This window comes from Rousettus aegyptiacus, unplaced genomic scaffold, assembly GCF_014176215.1.
Source record: "Rousettus aegyptiacus isolate mRouAeg1 unplaced genomic scaffold, mRouAeg1.p scaffold_m13_p_7, whole genome shotgun sequence".
Classification (NCBI taxonomy): Eukaryota; Metazoa; Chordata; class Mammalia; order Chiroptera; family Pteropodidae; genus Rousettus; species Rousettus aegyptiacus.
Window position 1 is genome coordinate 48,779,010 of NW_023416310.1, and position 17,148 is coordinate 48,796,157.

At 37.8% G+C, this 17,148-nt stretch overlaps 1 protein-coding gene across 2 annotated transcripts; it reads left to right on the forward strand.

Moving 5' to 3' along the window:
• Positions 1 to 300: 300 nt before the first annotated feature.
• Positions 301 to 15,020, forward strand: POLE4 (DNA polymerase epsilon 4, accessory subunit). Of its 2 annotated transcripts, XR_004952092.1 has the most exons (5): positions 301 to 550; positions 1,202 to 1,286; positions 1,941 to 1,982; positions 13,035 to 14,059; positions 14,095 to 15,020. XR_004952092.1 is itself a non-coding variant. In XM_016130716.2 (4 exons), the coding sequence occupies exons 1-4, from the start codon at positions 341 to 343 to the stop codon at positions 13,046 to 13,048; spliced, it is 351 nt and encodes a 116-aa protein (XP_015986202.1). In that variant the 5' UTR covers positions 301 to 340; the 3' UTR covers positions 13,049 to 15,020. The 2 variants fall into 2 exon arrangements, 1 of the variants encoding a protein (XP_015986202.1); XM_016130716.2 differs by having other exon boundaries at positions 13,035 to 15,020.
• The last annotated feature ends 2,128 nt before the right edge of the window (positions 15,021 to 17,148 follow it).

The following is a 17,148-nucleotide window of genomic DNA, read 5'->3' on the forward strand; positions in this document are numbered from 1 at the left end:
TACCTGCGCGCTCGCTCCTCCCAGAACCAGGGCATCCCAGCCACCATATTCAACTGAGAGGCGATGCCTGGGCTCAAGTAGGCCAGGCGGCGCCGGAGGGTCACCGAACCGGCCAGCGGGGCCACTACGGCCAGCGGTGGCGCGGGGGTAGTGGAACCGAGCAAACACGCACGCACCGCACCTGGTCCCGACTCGCTGGGATTTCCAGGAAACGAGCCGCTGCTAAAAGGGCGGGCACTCGTGCCCACAGGGGGCGTGGCCTCCCCGCGCGCGGGGAAAGGCGCCGGCGCCGCATGCGCGCGCACAGTCGGCGGCCGCGCGCAGCTTGCTCGCTTCCTGGATGGCGGCTGTGGCTGCTGGAAGCGGGACGCCCCGGGAGGAGGAGGGGTCCAGTGGGGAGGCAGCGGCCCCGCAGCCGCAAGCCTCGACCAGTGCGCCCGGGCCTCGTCTCTCGAGGCTGCCTCTGGCACGAGTGAAGGCCTTGGTTAAGGCGGACCCTGACGTGACGCTCGCGGGACAGGAAGCCATCTTCATTCTGGCACGAGCCGCGGTGAGGCGGCAGCGCGAGGGGCGCAAGGAGAGGGGCGGGGAGCGCGGCGAGGGGGCGGAGCTTAGCAGCGGCGTGGGCCAGAGTTGGGGAGCAGAGGAAGGAGAGGCCCTGGGCCGGTTGAGCGGAGGACTGGGAGCTGCAGGGCCCAGGCCGGAATCTGAGGTGTGAGTGTAGGAACGGAAGACAGGAAAAGGGCCACATACAGGAGTTGTGTTGCTTTGTTAACACACCTGTGTCATCATGAGAACCTGGCCAAGGACGTTAATTTGCATCTCCCGTGTCTAATTTAGAACTTGTAGTCGCAGATGAATGAGTGGGGTGGATTTACAAGTGAGGGAGGGGAAAGTGGAGTAGAACTTGCAGTCCCTGAGAACTTCCCCGTGCACCTGAGCCCTCTTTCACTCCTCTCACAAATTGTGCCAGAACCCACCGATACAGCAGATCTCCGAATAACTTCGTTTTTTTTTTTTGTTATTGTTGAACATTGTTTTCATATACTGTTGATGAGGTACCCTAGAAACTTAACTGTTTATATCATTTAGTCCGTGGTAAAATTGGTTTTGTTACCGTGTCCTTTCACTTAAAGTCCCAGAACCTATTGTATACGTTTCGTGGTGACTTACTGTACACCTCTCCTTGTTTGCTTCACAGGAACTGTTTGTGGAGACCATTGCAAAAGATGCCTACTGCTGTGCTCAACAAGGGAAGAGAAAAACTCTCCAGAGGAGGGATTTGGGTAAAGTGTCACTGTGGTATCTGGCATTGGGGGCATACAAGGGAGGGCTGAGTGAGGCTTTCCCTTTGGTTAAGAAGGCATCACTGTAAGATGGGAAATGCTTCAGGGTGCCTCCCTGTGCTGTTTTCTGTTGGACTGTCACAGTGCCAGAAAGCCCTGCCTTTAGAGTCTTTATGCTTTGTGTTGTTAGAGGGGTGGTAGGACAGACAAGGAAAGGAGTCTAGTGGTTGCCAAAGCTGACTAGACCCCTTTATGCTTTCTGCCACGTTGTGCAAGGCTTAACATTTTTATTTCTCCTAGAGACTGGACGTTTGATTTCTGACTCTCCTTTCTAGCCTAGTAACTTTAACACATATGTAAGCTTTCATATATTGTATTCTCACGTTCTCTGCTATATTATCAAACTCTTCTCTGATGATTTTCAGAGCAAAGAGGTTCCCTCCACTGACCAGGATTTTCTTACTCTTGTAGAGAGACAACTGATATGTAAGATTTGGTAGTGGAGTAGACATGGATCTCAAAATAGCAAAGGGACAAATTTTATACATGCCCTGATTTGTATATGGCCTCGTTCCCTGCAGGGGTTGTGTTTTTTGTGGGGATGATGTCCAGATGACCAGAGAGAGTCAGGTGTCTCTTTGCTTTGTGTTTCAGATAATGCAATAGAAGCTGTGGATGAGTTTGCTTTTCTGGAAGGTGAGTTCTCTATCAATGAGTAATTACTTCCACTTGTCTTTTCTATGTTAATAATCTGAGTTCAAAACCTAATAAAATGGATGGTTGGTTCTTTCTTGTTTGTGATGTTTCTTTCTATTTCCTGTTAAGATAGGAAAAACTAACTTGCTACATATGGTGAGATTTAGCTGAAAATTGCTTCTGTCTGAAATGGGAGAGAAATAAAGACCCCAGTGGAATTCACTGGATTCGGAAGGTTGATTCCTACTTTGATTTCCATTCCTAGATACAAATCTTCCCCTTCATCATAATGCTAAAGATCAGAGACAATTACCAACATTTAAAGGGTTACTACTTGTTCCTATTTCTTCTTCAGTAGGTAGTGGTAAGTGATTATTTTGCTGCAGTGAGATTCTGTGCTTGCCTCTCTATTTGTTCTTAGGAATTTTAGATTAACTGGTGTACTAACTAAATCTTGTCCTTGAAATAGCAAATATTTGAAATACCTCATTTTAGCTGCCTTCTCATAGAGCAACTTCTGCTACTTAATTCCTAATCTGATCAGTTTACTCTTACTTACCTGTACTCTGACTAGTTTTTTGAAAGCCATGTACCTTCACCATACTAGGGTGTTCTCATTACCTCTTCAAACCTCATTACCTTCAGATATCTTTTCTTGATTTATTTCATTATTTTAATGGTCTTGTTTTGCATCTCTATATAGTCTAGGCTCCTGGCCCTTTCGATATATTTTTCTAAATGTTTTTAAAGATACATTTCCACATATCTTAATGACCAGCTTCATTTATTAATTTTTAGATCTTTCTCAAGCTTCTCTTTCCACCTCATTTTTTTCCTAAAAATAACTCATTAGCTAGCTACCTAAGGCAAACACCTTGTGACCGACTTTCTGTAAATTCTCTATTCAAAAATGTTTGGAGACTACCTGCTCATTTTTAATTACGAGCTCTCCAAAGAGATGAACGATATCAGGAATAGAAGTGGAGAGATCTTATGCAGTTTTCCACTCTAGCTTCTTCCATGGCATAATGCTTAGCTCGAATTTTTAATAATGACCATTTATTGAGTGGTGGATGTGTTCATTTTCATCTACCAGTCCAATTATCTCAGTAATTGAACCCTCTGCTTATCCTACACTAGTAGACTAAAATTTTGGCCCTGTGTATACAGTCCATTTATATTATTTTGTACCTGGTAAAAGTAAATGTTATATCCTTAGTGTATGTTCTAAGTAGGAAACCATTTTTTCTTTTTTAATAAAGGCAATATGTATACATGCTTAAAAATAAATTACCTAATGTTTTATAATGAAATACAGCTGCTGCCCTTGACCCTTTTGTTTTTAGTTTAGGTGGTTACCCATATTTCTAAATAATATGCTTTCTTCTTGATATACCAACTTCAGATGTTATCTGTTGACTTCTACTATGACGAATGAAGATTTGTCTAACCTATACTACCCCGTAAATCCCTTCTCTCTTTCTATTTTTTGGTAGTGTATCATTATTTTTAATTTTTCAATTACAGTTGATATATAATATATTAGTTTCAGGTTTACAACATAGTGATTAGACATTTATTTAACTTACGAAGTGATCACTCTGATAAATCTAGTACCCAACTGGCACCATACTTAGTTATTTCAATATTATTAATAATATTTCGTATGCTATGCTTTACATCCCCATGACTGTTTTATAACTACCAAATTGTACTTCTTAATCCCTTATCCTTTTGCACCCATCCTCCTAACCCCCCTCTCAACTGGCAACCATCAAAATGTTCCCTGTATCTATGAATTCGTTTCTGTTTTATTTATTTATTTTGTTTTTTAGATTTCACATGTGAGTGAAATCAAATGGCACTTGTTCCTGTCTGACTTATTCCACTTGGCATAATATCCTCTAAGTTAGTCCATGTTGTTGCAGATGGCAAGATTTCATTCTTTTTTATGGCTGAGTAATATTTCATTGTATATATGTACCACCACTTCTTTCATCCATTGATGGACACCCAGGTTGCTTCTGTATGTTGGGTAGTGTAAATAATGCTGCAGTGAACATACGGATGCATGTGTCCCTTTGAAGTAGTGTTTTGGATTTCTTCAGATAAATACCCCGAAGTGGGATTGCTGGGTCCTTCTTTGTCTTTTGTTATAGTCTTTGTTTTAAAGTCTGTTTTGTCTGGTATTGGTATTGCTGTCCTAGCCTTTTTGTTATTTGTTTCCATTTTCATGAATTATTTTTTTCCATACTGTTACTTTCAGTATGTATGTGTCTTTGAGTCTGAAGTGAGTCTCTCCTAGGCAGCATATGTAAGGGTCTAGTTTTCTTATTCATTCGGCCACCCTATTTCCTTTTTCTTTTCTTACATTTTTTAAAACTCCAGTTTATTATTTTTTTCATACTATGTATACATAATTTTTTTAAACATTTTACTTTTTAATTTCCCCCTTCCACCCTCCCTTCTGGTAACCACTAGTCCATTGTCCATGTCCATGAGTCTCTGTTCGTTAGTCCTGTTCATTTGTTGCTTTTAGGTTTATATCCCACATATGTGATATCATGTGATTTTCAGCCTTTTCTGTTTGGTTTATTTCGCTTAGTATGATTATTTTAAGGTCCATCCATGTTGCTGCAAATGGCAGTATTTCATCTCTTCTTATGGCTGAGTAATATTCCGTTGTATGTGTGTACCACAGCTTCTTTAGCCAATCATCTATCGTAGGATACTTCAGTTGCTTCTATGTCCTGGCCACTGTGAATAATGCTGCTGTGAACATCGGTGTGCAAATATCTTTTCAAATATGAGTTTTCAAGTCTTTGCGGTAAATATCCAGTAGAGGGATTGCTGGATCACATGGTAGGTCTAATCTTAGTTTTTTGAGAAACCTCCATACCGCTTTCCATAGTGGCTGTACCAGTTCATAGTCCTACCAGCAGTATATGAGGGTTCCTAATTCTCCACATCTTCTCCAACATTTGTTATTACTTGTCCTGTTGATTATAGCCATTCTAACAGGTGTGAGATGGTATCTCATTGTGGTTTTGATTTATGTTTCCATAATAGCTAGCATTTTTTCATATATTTGTTGGCCATTCGTATGTCCTCTAGGGAGAAGTGTCTGTTTAGGTCCTCTGCCCATTTTTTGATTGGATCATTTGTTTTTTTGTTGTTATGGAGTTGTATGAGTTCTTTGTATATTTTGGACGTTAGGCTCTTATCAGAGGTATTGCTTTCAAATATATTTTCCCATTTGGATGGTTATCTCTTTACCTTGTTGACAGTTTCTTTTGCTGAGCAGAAGCTTTTTAGTTTGATGCAGTCCCATTCATTTATTTTTGCTTTTACTTCCCTTGCCTTTGAGGTCAAATTCATAAAATCCTCTTTAAGTCCAAGGTCCTTGAGTTTCATTCCTATGTTTTCTTCTATGCATTTTATTGTTTCAGGTTTATATTCAGGTCCTTAATCCATCTTTAGTTAATTTTGGTGTGTAGTGATAGACAACAGTCTAGTTTCATTCTTTTATAGGTGGCTTTCCAGTTTTCCCAGCACTGTTTATTGAAGAGGCTTTCCTTTCTCCACTGTATATTTTTGGCGTTTTTGCTGAAAATTACTTGCCATATAAATATGGGTTTACTTCTGGACTTTCGATTCTGTTCCACTGGTTCATTTGTCTGTTTTGCTGCCAATGCCATGCCATTTTGATTATTGTCACTTTGTAGTATAATTTGAAGTCGGGCAGAGTGATGCTTTCAGCCTTGTTCTTTTTTCTCAGGATGACTTTTGCAATTCAGGGTCTTTTGTGCTTCCATACAAATCTGATGATTTTTTGTTCTATTTCTTTAAAAAATGCCGATGAGATTTTGATGGGGATTGCATTACATCTGTATAATGCTTTAGATAATAAGGTCATTTTAACTATGTTGATTCTTCCAATCCAAGAACATGGAATATCTTTCCATTTCTTTTGTATCTTCTTTGATTTCTTTTAACAGGGTCTTATAGTTTTCATTATATAGGTCTTTCACATATTTCGTTAGATTTATTCCTAGGTATTTTATTCTTTTTGTTGCAATTGTGAAAGGAATTATTTTTTCCACTTCTTTTTCTGATGCTTCGTTGTTAGAGTATAGAAACGCTATGGATTTTTGAACGTTGATTTTGTATTCAGATACTTGACTATATTTGCTTATCGTTTCTAGTAGTAGTGTTGTGGAGTCTTTAGGGTTCTCTGTATAGAGAATCAGGTCATCCGTAGTGACAGTTTGACTTCTTTGTTTCCTATTTAGATGCCTTTTATATCTTTCTCTTGTCTGATTGCACTTGTTAGGACTTCCAATGTTATATTGAAGAGTAGCGATAGTGGACAGCCTTGCCTCGTTCCTGATCTTAGAAAGTTTTCTGTGTTTCACCATTAAGTATAATGTTGGCTGAGGGTTTGTCATATATGGCCTTTATTATGTTAAGATACTTTCCTTCTGTACCAATTTCGTGAAGTGTTTTGATCATGAATGGATGTTGTATCTTGTCAAAGGCTTTTTCTGCATCTATTGATATGATCTTATGATTCTTAGTTTTTAATTTATTTATGTAGTATATCACATTAATCGATCCTTGTGCCTCCGAGATGAAAGCAACTTGATTGTGGTATGTAATCTTTTTAATATGTTGCTGTATTTGGTTCGCTAGTATCATATTTAGGATTTTTGCATCTGTGTTCATGAGAGATATTGGTCTGTAGTTTTCTTTTTTTGTGTTATTTTTACCAGGTTTTGCAATCAGAGTAATATTGGCCTCATAAAACGAGTTGGGAAGTATTGCCTTCTCTTCGATTTTTTGGAAGAGTTTGAGAAGCATAGGTATTAAATCTTCTTTGAATGTTAGGTAGAATTCACTGGTGAAGCCATCTGGTCCTGAACTTTTACTTTTTGGTAGGTTTTTTATGATTGTTTCAATTTCTATACTGCTGATCGGTCTGTTTAGATTTTTCAGTTCTTCTTGATTCAGTCTAGGAAGGTTGTATTTTTCTAAGTACGGGCCCATTTCTTCTAGTTATTAAATTTGATGTAATATACTTTTCAAAGTATTCTTGTATGATCCTTTATATTTCTGCAGTATCAGTCGTAATTTCCTCCCTTTCATCCCTGATTTTGTTTATTTGTGTTCTTTCTCTTTTTTCTTTAGTTAGTCTAGCCACGGGTTTGTCAATTTTATTAACCTTCTCAAAGAGCCAGCTCTTTGTTGCATTTATTTCTTCTATTGTTTTTTTGTTTTCAATTTCATTTATTTCTGCTCTAATTTTGATCATTTCTTTCCTTCTGCTGACTTTGGGCTTCATTTGTTCTTCCTTTTCTAGTTTTTTAAGATGAAGCGTTAGGTTGTTTATTTGGGTTTGTTCTTGTTTTTGGAGGTAGGCCTGTAATGATATGAACTTTCCTCTTATGACCGCTTTTGTCATGTCTCACAAGTTTTGATATGTTGTACTATCATTATCATTTATTGCTATGTATCTCTTGATCTCCCTTTTTATTCCTTCTCTGACCCAGTTATTCTTCAGTAGTATGTTTAATCTCCATTTATTTGTGGTTCTTTCTGCTTTCTTTTTACAGTTGATTTCTAGTTTCAAAGCATTACTATCAGAAAATATGGTTGGTATGATTTCAACCCTCTTATATTTGTTGAGAATAATATGTCAATTCTTGAGAATGTTCCGTGTGCACTAGAGAAGAATATATAAGCAGCTGTTTTGGGATGGAAGGCTCCGTAAATATCAGTTTGTGCTGAGAAGTCCGAAGATAATCAAATGGGTTTTCCTTTATAGGTTACTGTCTTCTTTTCCCTGGCTGCCCTGAGAATTCTTTCTTTGTTGTTGATTTTTGATAATTTTAATATGGTGTGTCTTGGTGAAGGCCTTTTTGGGTTGAGATAATTGGGTATTCTGTTGACTTCTTGAATTCTAAGCTCCAGCTCACTCCTTAGATTTGGGAAATTCTTGTCTGAAAATGCTTTCGTAATCTCTGCTCCTTTTCCTCCCCTTTGAGAATTCCCATTATTCTTATATTTCGTCTCCTGATGGTATCAGCTAGTTCATGTATTTCTCTTTCATTATTTTTCATTTTTCGGTTTCTTCCTTCTGATTTATTTCTAGATTTCTGTCTTCAATATCACTGATCCTTTCCTCCATTTGGTTGACTCTATTTCCCAAGCTTGTTATTTCATTTTTCAACTCTTGCAGTGTCTTATCTCTAGAAAGTCTATTCGGTTCTTTTTGAAGATTTTAGTCTACTTGCTAAAGAACCCATTCTGCTCATCTAGTTGTTTTTTTAATTCCTGAAATTGTGATATGATTAGTTTCAGATCTCACTGCGTTTTTTTAGAAGTACCATCCAGAATTTAAGTTGCATATTTCTATGTCTTTAAGCTTATTTTCTGGAGATTTTTCTCTTTTTTTCTGAGCTGCCTTGCCACCTTGGTTGTTCATGGTGGTTAATGGACTGTATCTCTGCCTGGGCATTAATGGAAGTGTGTTCTGCTTTTTTCTTTTTTCCACAAAGAAGATTTATTATATAATGGTCTCTAGCCTGTTGTAAATAAAGTGTTTTTCATTTGGTCTCCAGTAGGTGGCATATAAGCCTCTTGAATATCTGCTTTATATAAAGTGTTAATAATATCTTTTTTTTTCTTTATAGATGTTTAATCATGCTTGCTACCCTCAATCTCAGTTCTTGTCAGTGTTAGTGACAATTTAGGTAGCATTTACTCAGATTTCCCAGGGGCTCCGTTGTGTTACGTCTGGGACGGTATAGTGGAAGGAGCCCTCTGGATTGGGAGTTGGAGGCTGTGGCTCAGCCTGTTTTGCATCCATCCGCCGGTGTTAAAAATCAGCTGTTGTTTCTCTGTCGTACCTGCTTTTCTGCTTTTCTGCCGTCTCTGTTTCTCTGCCTCCTGCCCTGATGATTGAGCTCTGCCGCCAGCCATGTGGAGCTCACAGCACTCCCAGGCAAGACTGTTCAGGTCACTCTCTGCCCCTTCTCTTCTTCCCCTCCTCCTGCAGGGAGCTTGGAGAGGCAGCTTCTTTGTTTCTCCCAGGTCACTGCCCAACACCCGGAGTTCTGACCCATGGTAGGTAGCTCTTATGTACAGATCCCACGCTCAGATGTGCTGGTGTGCAGTTTGGGTGTTTTTTGTTGAGTTTTAGTTCAGCTTATTGTTGTTTCAAAGAGAGAAATCTGGTAATGCCTCTCATGCTGCCATATTTAATCCAATCTCCATCCAGTGTCTTTTGATTGGAGCACTTAACCCACTTACATTGAAAATAATTGTTGATAGATACATAGTTATTGCTATTTTATTATTCATGGTTTTTATCTTAAACAAGTTTCTTGAACATTTCTTTTCATTGTAGTTGTATTATTTTTTTTTTTTTTGTTGTACCTAACTCTCAACATATTTCTTGTCTTCCCACTTTGTAAGGGGTGACTTTTAGTGATCTGTCTCTTCCTTTCCTGTTTTTAGCCCACTTCTAGCTTTCACTTTGCGTCATGTATACTTTGACATTGTTAAGGCTGTTACCACAATTAAATCTTCCATGCTTAATCTGTTGAGTGTAGAGGTTGAAAAATAGTACTGTGAATAGCTTTTATTCTGAATGTATTATGCAAATATGTTTAGAATATGTACATTCTTTCCTAAGCCTTTCCTTATAAAATGTAACACAAAGAAATTTAAAGTCAATAAATTATAAAATTAACACCGTTGTAAATACCAACGAGACCAAGAGATAAATATTGTCAGCCACCAGAAGCTCCATGTATATTACTCATCATGTCTTTTCTTGCCCTGCCTGACTGTATCCTGACTTTGGTAATTACTTCCTTGATTTTCTTTAGTTTTACCACATAAGGATTTATCCCTAAATACTAATGTTTAGTTTTATGTTTCTTTGAATTTTTTACAAATGGAACTAAACTGTATGTATTTATTGGTTAGCATCTATCCCAGAGCTGTTTTCTTCAGGTTAACACATTTATGAGATTCATCTTTGTGGTTGCACATATCTGGTTTGTTCATTTTCTTTGCTGTATGGCATGCCATTGTGTGACAGTACCACAATGGAACCATTTTAATGTGGATAGTTTGATAACATTTTTTTTTTTTTATGACTAATTTGCTGTGAACATTCTTGTACATGTTTCTCTAGGTGTGTGTGTGTGTATAAAATTGTTGGGCATAGGATATATATATCCCCCTTTTGTAGGTACTGCCAAACTTCTCATGTATCTGATTCACATTTCTGCCAACAAGCAGTATATGATAATTTCCATTGCTCCTCATTCTTACCAACGCTTGATGTTCTCAGAATTAGATTTTTGCCAGTATGATAGGGATGTAAGTGATAATTGCATTGTGGTTTTAATTTGCATTGTCCAGATTACTGGTGACATTGAGCATCTTTTCATATGCATGTCCTTTTTTTATGGGCGGGAGGCGGTTCTATTTTTCTCTCAGATATTTTGACTTTTTTTCTAACTGATTTATAATATTACATATATAATCTGAATATGAATCTTATTCAGTATATGAGAAGGATGTATCTTTTCCTGGTTTATGATTTGTGTTCTTCACTCTATAGGATATCTTTTGATAAACATGAATTCTTAATTAAAGGTAGTCAAATGTGTTTTTTCCTGCGCATAGTACTATTTGTTTTTTGTTTAGTAAGAAAATTTTCCCTAACCCAGGGTCATGAATTCCTATATGCTAAAATCTTTATAGTCTTGTCTTTCATAAAACTAGAGTTGACTTTGTCTTTCAGATCGAGGTAGTGGTCTAATTTCTCTTTTTTCCTTTTTATTTAGATATTCACTTATCTGTATCATTTTCTTTTTAGTGCTACCTTTGTTATAAACCAAGGCTGTTTGGGGGCTGTTCTCTCTTGTTGATCTTTTTGTCTCTTCTCTTGTCACTATCACACTGTCTCAATTATAGGAGCTTTAGGTGAGAGAGCAAATCTTCTCACCTTGTCCTTTAAGTGTTTTGGCTGTTTTTGATTCTTTGCATTTTCATGTATGTTTTAGAATCTACTTTTCAAATTCCGCTAGAAGGGGAATAGGTTTGGATGGCATTGAATCTGTTGATTACTTCAGGGGAGAAATGACATCTTTGCAATAGCAACTTTTTCAGTCCATGAACATAGTATATGTCTTCATTTATTTAGAGTTTACTTTTTTAAAATTAAGTTTTTAATTTTACCTGAGGAAGTCTTCACATATCTTGTTAGATGTTTTCCTGTCAGTACTTAATATTTTAGATGCTATTGTTAATGGTATCTTTCTAAAAAAAAAATTATTTTCTGGGTTACTAGAAATAGAAATATAATTGATTTTATGTTAATTTTGTTAATTCAAAGCCTTTTGAAGTCTTTTTTTTTTTTTTTTTTTTGGTCTTTTGTTTCTGTTGGTACTGTCTCATGGTTGGATAATTTGATTTGAAGCCTGTATTATGAAACCTTTCTCCAAAGAAGATTTTCATGTGCTTCTGCAAGGCACCTAGGAATATTTATTAGTTTAATCCTTTTAATCCAAAACCAAGATTTGAGGATCTATGGGCTACTGTGGTAATACGAACCCTAATTATAAGCCTGTGAGGGGGGCTTGTTTAATTCGGGTTTTGTCTTACTCTCATTGTGTAGCTATTTTGGGACTCAGTTTTAAAAAAGTGTGTGTGGGGGCAGGTTATCAGGCCCTTTCACTGGGCAGACTGGGATTTAACTTGGGTTGCTCAGCTTTTCAAAATCAAAGCAGTTTCTCAGCTCTGTCTTTTGGATTGGCAAATGCCCTCAGGGCAAAAGAAGCTTTGAAGGCTGGATTTTGTGTTCTTGCCTTTTCTAGATTTAGGGTTTGCCTTTTCTTGATGCTGCTTCAGTGCCTATAGGATTTTAAAAGTATTTTAATAAACTTTATCAGTTGAGCTTAGCAGGAATTTGCATTATAACGTTTTTAAGAAAAATAAATTTTGGTCTCTCGCTTTGTAGGCCTGGTAATTTTCATTCTGTTTCAGAACGAGGGAATAAGAAGGCTGTTGGAAACTGTGTGTGTGTGGTTTTTGCCTGACACTTCTACTTCAGGGTGAGCAGAGAGAGCACTAGATTTTATGCTAGGGGCCCCCAAAGGCCAGAATGCAGAAAGCTTTCCTGGGATAACTGGCATTTTCAGAAGCTGCTCTTGTTCTCCGGATAATTCACTTAGTTCTTTAGAAGGGAGCCCTCTGATTTTTTTCCCCTGCCAAGTTTTAAATACTTGTTTTCTGGGAGTGCTGCATTTAGGGAGGGTTGTGGGGAGATGGGGTCAGCTGTTTCTCATATAGACCCTTGAGTCATTAACCCATTTAGCTTTGCATCTCTTTCCTTATTCCTGGTGTCTGGGTCTGCAGCCTCCCCATGGGTTTCCTAGGCAAATGGGCTCCTACCTCTACTGCAGCTCAATCCGTGTTATTTTTAGGCTCATTTTTCCTCTGCACTATTTATAAACATACTCAGTCAGATTTCTGTTACTCAGCTTATTGTTGAAATCTCTTATCTGCTGATGGACCCTCTATTTTTTTTTTGTAGATTTATGTCTTTTTTTAAACATTTTTTTCCTTTTGAGTGGAATCTTGGATGGGAAGGCATAAAAACTTCTGGGCTTAGTATCTAATCTTGAACTGTAACTTTCTCAAAAGGTTATAAACTCTTGGCTTAGAGAACTTATGTATTTTGTGTCACTCACCCCTTGTATGGTTTTCATAAATGCTCATTAACTAACAACAATTTCTTATCCCTTTCCCTACCTCTGGTTCTAACTCTGCAGTATGCTTAATTCCTGGCTGCCCACCCTCTCTACCGACATGTTTTTCCTGGAGGATCTGTTGGATGGATAGTATTCAGAACAAGTATTTTGGTTTTAGAGAACTGCGAGTACCAAAGCAGCTTCCACTTTAACCTTTCCAGTTTATTACGCTCATCCAGCTCTTAAGGCACCTTGCTTTACACGTTGTTCTTTGTCTTTTTAGGTACTTTGGATTGATTGCTGAGCAGGAAGTTTTGGGAGCCTTTACCTGCATCCTTCAGTTAGCTCTCGGTTGGCCTCAGCTTTGAAGAAGAGTCCTTGGAATGTTGCACTTACACTTCCTGTTCTACCTTCACCTAAGCCGGAGTAAACAGATCTCACCTGTTAGTTTTTCTCTACAAGGTCTTCCACTGTTTGTGTCTTCCATTTCCGGCCTGGATGCAGCTGCCGCTGCTTGGGGCAGAGATAAAATGAATTGTGTAGATTGCTGAATGAATGGTAAGGACCAGAATAAAAGTCACTGATCAGCTTTAAGCTAGTGTGTTTCATAGTCTTGCATTTGTTCTCACTGCCATGACTGGAGAGCTACCATGCCCAGTCACAGACCTTCCTGATCTCCCCTGCCAGCCATTCTAAACCTAAGCCTTTGCATTTATTCTTCATTTTTCCAGCATGTCACCAGAATCTGGTTCTAGAATATATTGGATACCACGTAAGATCTTCATAATGCCAATAAATGTGATCCTAAATTTAAAAGTAAATAAAACATTTAACAGCTTTATTGAGATATAATTCATATACCATATAATTCAGCCATTTAAAATGTACATTTCAGTAGTTTTTAGTATTTTTACAGGTATATCTCTCAATTTTAGACCATTTTCATATGAATAGAATTTTGTATTTTGTGTCTGTCTTATTTCACATAGATAATGTTTTCAAGGTTTTTCTGTGTTACAGTATGTGTCAGTACTGATTATTTTTATTTTTTAACTGTGATAAAATACCCAACATAAAAATTACCATTTTAACCATTTTTAAGTGTACAGTTCTATGGCATTAAATAAATTCATATTGTTATACAACCATCACCATCATCCATCTCCAAAACATTTTTCATCTTCCCAAATAGAAACTGTACTCACTAAACAGTAACTCGTTTTTCCTTCCCCCTGCCCCTGGCTAAATTTTGGATTTTGCAGGGAAGATATGGATGACATAGCAGGAAGGAGGCAGAATATTTAGGACGTAGTAGTTAAGGAAAGCACCAAGAAGCCTTGGAGAGTGGGTCTTAAGTATTTTTGGATCATGGGTTGAATATACAGAGTTCACAGATCTCCCTAGAATGCAAGATGCTCAGTCCTGTTATATTTTGTAAATAAACTTTATAGTAGAGTAATACTAGATTTCAGAAAAAAAGTTGCAAAGATAGTGCAGAGTTCTTACATACTCCTCACCTACTTCCGCTGTTAACATTTTAGATTGCCAGGTATACTTATTAAAACTCAGAAAATGACATGTACTTGTTACTATTAACTGAACTCCAGACTTTGTATTTCTCCAGTTTTCCTATTATATCTTTTTTTGTTGTTCCAAGGTGTAGTCCAAGATACCATATTACATTGACTCATTAAGTCTCCCCAGTCTACTTTGATCTGTGACAATTTCTCAGTCTTTTCTCATTTTTCATGACCATAACAGCCTTCAGTAGCACTGGTGAAGTGTCCTGTAGAATGTCCCACAACATGTGTTTATTTTTCTTGTGATTAGTTTCATAACTTCTCATATAAGTTAAGGTTTACACAGACCCCTGAGGCCCTTTCATGGGCCTTCTATTATTACTGAAAATAGGACTTTAAAAGGGCATGCTGGCCTGTTTTTAAGATAAATTAGAGGTTGTAGCCCATTAGTGGGATAGGAAATTGATGTAGTATGTTGCCACTGGCCTTTTAAAATATATTAAAAGCATCAGGGTGTTGAGTAGGAGCAAGCATTTTAATTTTTGTTTCGTTTATACGTGTGTATACTAGGTCATTGTGTAAAATGTATGTGATGGGCAGTATTTCCCAATTACCTTCACCCCTGGTTGTCATGCCTGTTGAATATGTTACATGGCAAAGGGGATGTCGCAGATGTATAGGCATACCTCGGAGATACTGTGGGTTCAGATGCAGACCATTGCAATAAAGCAAATATTGCAATAAAGTGAGTCACAATTTTTCTTGCTTCCCAGTGCATATAAAATTATGTTTACACTATATTGTGCATTAGCATTATGTCTGAAAAAGTGTACTGTACATACCTTAATTAAAAAATGTTGCTAAAAAATGCTAATCATCATCCGAGCCTTCAGTGAGTTGTAATCATTTTGCTGGTGGGGGTTCTTGCCTCGATGTTGATGGTGGCTGACTGATCAGGGAGGTGGTTGCTGAAGGTTGGGGTGGCGGTGACAATTTCTTAAGCCGAGGTTTGCTGCATAGATTGACTCTTCCTTTCATGAACGATTTTTCATAGCATAGGATGTTGTTTGATAGCATTTTACCCACAGTAGACATTCCTTAAAAATTGGAGTCAGTCCTCTTATACCCTGCTGCTGTTTTACCAAAGTTTATACAACATTATGAATCCTTTGTTATAATTTCAATAGTCTTCACAGCATCTTAACTGGGAGTGGATTCCATCTCAAGAAACCACTTTCTTTGTTCATGAAAAGCAACTATTCATTTGTTAAAGTTTTGTCATGAGATTGTAGCAATTCAGTCACATCTTCAGACATCACTTCTAATTCTGGTTCTCTTGCTATTCCATCATACTCTACTGATGTCTTGAAGTTACCATGACAAATATGAGAAAGTTTGAGATGTTGCGAGAATTACTAAAATATGACACAGACCAAGTGAGCAAACGTTGTTGGAAAAATGGAGCTGATAGGCTTGCTTATTACATGGTCGCGAAAATTTTGATTTGTGAAAACCCGCAATATCCATGAAGTACAATAAAGTAAAGCACAATAAAATATGGTATGCCTGTAATTAATGTTAGTAATCAGATGACTCCGGGCAGACTCAAAGTGATCACACAAGCCCTTAAAAGCAGAGCATCTGGCTGAGGGTAGAAGAGAATGCTAGAAAGATTCAGAACGTTAAAAAGACTCGAGCAATGGCTACTTGTTTTGAAGATGGGGGAGGGCCATGAGCCAAAGAATGTGGGCAGTCTTTAGAAGCTGAGAACAACCTCTCACTGACAGCCAGCAAGGAAACACCAGTCTCACAACTGCGTTGAACTGAATTCTGCCAGTAACTTGAATGGTCTTGGGAATGGATTTTTCCCCTAGAATCTGCAGACAGAGTCTAGGCCAACCTACCCTTTTGCTTTGGCCTTTGGCCTTGTGAGACCCTGAGCACAGAATCCAGCCACACTGTGCCAGACTTCTGACCTGAGAACTGAGGTAAATGAATGTTTTAAGCTGCTGAATTTATGGTAATGATGTATTTCTTACTGAGGCTCAAGGTGAAAAAAAAATTGGAAAATACTGCTGTAGTGTTAAGGATCATGGATGGGGGCCAAAAGAGTCATTTTGCCACTCCTACTACCTTAGATGACAGCATGTCAATAACCCCTCTTGAGTTTTCTCTCGTCAGTTGAGTGGGTTATTCTAGTTTCTTCCACATGACATTTTTCTATCATGAACTGCTTTATTTTTTTTTTCAGTAAAATTTACCCCCTTTAGTGTACAATTCTATGAGTTTTGATAAATGCATACAATTACCATCTCGATCAAGGTATAGAACAATTACATACCACAGAAATTCTTCTCCCCCCTGCAACTGGTGCCTCAGCCCCTGGCAACCACCGATTTATTTATTGCCCCTATAGTTTTGCCTTCATAAATGTAATTATTCACCATGTAGACTTTTGAGTCTGGCTTTTTAAATTGGTCATAATGCATTTTAGATTCATCCATGTTGCGTGTATCAGTAGTTTGCTCCTTTTTATTGCTGAGTAGTATTCCATTGTATGGAATGTGTGTGTCATTATTTTGTTTCTCCATTCCCCAACTGAGGATGTTTGGGTTTCTAGTGTCAAGTGATTATAAATAAAGCTGCTATAAACATTTGCGTACAGGTTTTTGTGTGAACATAAATTTTCATCTCCCTTGGGTAAATACATACATGTGGAAATGCTGGATCTTATTGTAAATGTATGTTTAATTTTTAAAGACTCCGACTAACTGTTTTCCAAAGTGGCTGTACTATTTTGCATTTGTATCAACAGTGTTTGAGAATTTCAGATATTCTGCATCCTTGCTAGCATTTGGTATTAAAAAAAAATTTTAA

Coding starts and splice junctions, on each gene's coding strand:
- POLE4 (XM_016130716.2), top strand. CDS start 341: ATGGCGGCTGTGGCTGCTGGAAGCGGGACGCCCCGGGAGGAGGAGGGG. Junction 551..1,201: donor TCATTCTGGCACGAGCCGCG/GTGAGGCGGCAG, acceptor TTTGCTTCACAG/GAACTGTTTGTGGAGACCAT. Junction 1,287..1,940: donor TCTCCAGAGGAGGGATTTGG/GTAAAGTGTCAC, acceptor TTTGTGTTTCAG/ATAATGCAATAGAAGCTGTG.